This window comes from Cucumis sativus, chromosome 1 (genome assembly GCF_000004075.3).
Source record: "Cucumis sativus cultivar 9930 chromosome 1, Cucumber_9930_V3, whole genome shotgun sequence".
Taxonomy (NCBI): Eukaryota; Viridiplantae; Streptophyta; class Magnoliopsida; order Cucurbitales; family Cucurbitaceae; genus Cucumis; species Cucumis sativus.
Genome location: NC_026655.2, coordinates 21,717,792 through 21,721,218, shown reverse-complemented (window position 1 = coordinate 21,721,218; position 3,427 = coordinate 21,717,792). Strand labels below are relative to the sequence as shown.

The 3,427-nt window shown below is 34.0% G+C and overlaps 1 protein-coding gene across 3 annotated transcripts; it reads right to left on the bottom strand.

The window, feature by feature from the left end:
* Positions 1-802: 802 nt before the first annotated feature.
* Positions 803-2,919, bottom strand: MTP4 (metal tolerance protein B). 3 transcript variants are annotated; one of them, XM_004145233.3, is made up of 2 exons: positions 2,420-2,919; positions 803-2,339 (listed from the first exon to the last, which is right to left on the bottom strand). In XM_004145233.3, exon 2 carries the CDS (start codon positions 2,295-2,297, stop codon positions 1,137-1,139), a length of 1,161 nt encoding a protein of 386 aa, XP_004145281.2. In that variant the 5' UTR covers positions 2,298-2,339; positions 2,420-2,919; the 3' UTR covers positions 803-1,136. The 3 variants fall into 3 exon arrangements, with proteins under 3 accessions (XP_004145281.2, XP_011658317.2, NP_001295861.1); XM_011660015.2 differs by having other exon boundaries at positions 2,681-2,918; NM_001308932.1 differs by lacking the exon at positions 2,420-2,919 and having other exon boundaries at positions 1,137-2,297.
* Positions 2,920-3,427: the final 508 nt, after the last annotated feature.

Below are 3,427 nucleotides of genomic sequence, written 5' to 3'. Positions count from 1 at the left end.
AAGATTAAATCTCAAATATGAAAATGATATCTTAGTCTAGTTTGTTGATACCTAAAAAATAATACTATTTTAAAAAGAAAAAACCCATTTCAAAATCTAGAATGAATTTGTAGTATCTTTGTCCCAAATATATACACATACACAAACATATATATATATATATATACACATATGCATACATATATAGATGGAATTTTGATATCGAGAGGAATGAGGTTTCTTTTGAAAGGGCAAAGAGTATCACACACTTTTTTTTTTGGTTCTATATTCCCTTTATTTCTCCATAATGTTTATTCTTTTACCTTGTCTTTTCTTCTACACTTTTGGAATGCATAAAAAAGAGATAATATCAACACAGAGATTTTATTCCACTTTTGATTCCTAAATGACAGTAATAAATCAAAAAGAAAAATAATATATTCTTTCTTGTGATTGAAAGGAAAAGGAAAAACATAACATGCAATCATAATTGTCGAGGACTTGTTCGAATTGATTTTTAAAAGAAACATATTCTAAAGAGAGTTTTAAAAAAGTTTACCTCACTATTTAAAAAGTTCCTATTTCAAGTATATATAATTCAAAACGATTTAAAACTTTGATATAACACGTGTTATCTATCATCTAACATCGACTTTACTAGAGACAATTTTGAAACCAAATTCAAACGTTTATGGTCTACTTATAAATCAAACAAACTAAAATCCAAATAGAAATTGAATGATAATCTCAATATTTCAGAGACACATTTATCAGATCATAAGCCCATTGTGAAATTTTATCAAACTTGAGAAATTTGTGGAGATGTGAGATCAGAGAATTCATTGATAGAACAATTATTGGTGATTGGAACTTCAAGAACAATGAACAAATAAAATGAATGTCCATTGTGTATAAAACTCTTGGTACAAACTGTCAGCTTTTCTAATGCTCAAGAAGTAACAAGATGTTACGAACACGAATAATCTACTCCCGGCCAAAAGATAAAAAGTTAAAGCTCCTCACATGGCATATTGTTGAACTCTTGAATTGGAAGAAGAGTAGATGTTGTGTCACCTGAATGATAACTCAATTATACCAAGGCAACAAGTACACTTTGTTACATTCCCTTTCTTTTGCTCTTGTTTCCCCATTTCTCCTTACTCAACTTGTATGGTGGTATGGACTATATTGTATCTCTTTTCACAATGGCTTTTAATCTTCAAAATTAGCTCCCTAGAACAAACTCCGGCTTCAGCAACAACGTGGCATGACAACACGACTTTTCCAACCGTTATGGACCAAATGTGCAAGTCATGCAAATCATAAACTCCTTTCATGTTCTTGATGTCATTTTCTAAGCTCTCAATATGGACCTCCCTAGGTGTTCCTTCCATTAATATAACAGCTGTATGTCTAAGCATAGAGAAAGTAGTAGCTAAAGCAAGAACAGAAAATACAAGAGTGCAGATTAAATCTACGACGATCCACTCGGGTTTAAACCAAAGAACCAATCCAGCAATCATCACACCAATAGATTGAATCATATCAGTAATGACATGAAGATAAGCGCCTTGGAGATTTATGTTCAACGTTGAACTATTGTCCTTTGATCCCAAAGAAGCACCTTCTTGTTTGGTTAATGTGTAAACCTCCTCCTCCTCATGCTCCAAGTGATTCTGATGAGAATGAGAGTGATGATCATGATGGCAACAATGAGATGAATGAGAGTGGTGGTGGTGGTGGCTATGGCCAAGCCAAATAACCATAAACAAGTTAAGAAGGAATCCAAAAGCTGCAACGGCAAACATAAGGAAACCATCCACCTTAGTCTTTGGTGCAAGAATCCGGTCAATCGCCTCGTAGATTAATATCCCAGAAATCAGCCATATAAGTTGTACAGACACAAGGGCACCTAAAACTTCAAGACGGTTATACCCGAACGAGTGTTGCGGTGTCGCCTCCCAACCCGAAACCCAAACTGCAAAGAGGGAAACAGAGAAACCAGCAACATCACTAAGCAAGTGAGCTGCATCTGTCATTACCGAAAGACTGTTAGCTCTCAAACCACCAATAATCTCAACTACTATAGCTATAGTATAAAACAATATCAATCCACCAAGCTTCATAGCTGATTTAGAACGTTTTAATGACTCCAAATTACTATGTTCTAGTCTGGAAAAAGCACAGCCAGAACTGCAACATTTAACTTCTGAGGAAGTGGAAGTGGGAATAACATCATTCATCTTCTTAGCAACTATTGGGATGTTAATTTCATCCGAGTGTTCTGTTTTCAAAATAAGCACTTCCTCCTCCCCCATTTCCTTGACCTATCCAATATATATAAATCAATACGAAAAAACCTGCAAAAAGAAGAATCAAAAGTAAGCTTCATTAACCTACATAAGAATATCTCAAGAAGAAAAAACAAACACGAACTAACAATTAAAAAATGCTCAAAGATTCAAAAACCAAGCCCCTCCAGGAAAATATGCAACAATCGCTACTCTGGGTCGATCAGCACCCAAAACGAACAAATGAACAAGGAATCGATAGAATGCACAATTCAATCGTATAATCAACAATAAGAAAGAGGTCCAGGATATCAATTTGTACAAAATAAGCGCGAGCCACTGAGAAAAGGAAACAGACGAATTCATAAAAAAGGAAAGTTACAGAACTATATAGCAAAACAATTCATTACCTAATAAAGGATCAAATTCCTAAAAAGGGTAAACGAAACGAAACGAAAGGGTTTTAATGCGATCGAAAAGGGATAAAATTTGAAAGAATTTACAAATATGGTAGGAAATGGGGAACTTTTTTCCTTATCTTTGTTGCCTTGAAGGATTCGTTGTTGATCTGAAGGGCTAAACAGAAAAAAAAAAAGAAAAAAAAAAAAAAATTTATAAGAATAGTAATAAAAGAATTGAATTGTTTTGATCGTTGCGTTTCGTTGCCGGCCAACTACTGAAAAGGGAATCCTTTCTCACGCACTTTCCAAGCGATTATGAATCCTACATTCCAATTATTGGTGCGTGACTTTGACGACCTGTCGTTTAGTTTCTTTTTCATGATATTGAAATATTGGTAAGGAAAACGACGTATCGTTCAACCTTCGTCAACGCCAAAACGACATAAAATATTAGGGAGTTGACGATATTTGCACGTCGTTTTGGGTCCATAAAGAATAAGAATAAATTTAATGTCATGGGGCGGTTAGTGGGATTAAGTTTCTATTGAAAATGATATATTTTAGTAAATTATGAGTTTAATTTCCAAGCTTTCAACTTCAACTATTGTATCAAACCATCAAAACTGTAAATATATAGTTCTAAATTCTTTTGAACTAATTGTCGTAACAAAGATTTAGTGAATTACATAGGTAGTTAGACTAGGAACAAAGATGAAATCACTGTAGACGAAACCCCATCCTAAGGTTAACATTCTA

Coding starts and splice junctions, on each gene's coding strand:
- MTP4 (XM_004145233.3), bottom strand. CDS start 2,297: ATGGGGGAGGAGGAAGTGCTTATTTTGAAAACAGAACACTCGGATGAA.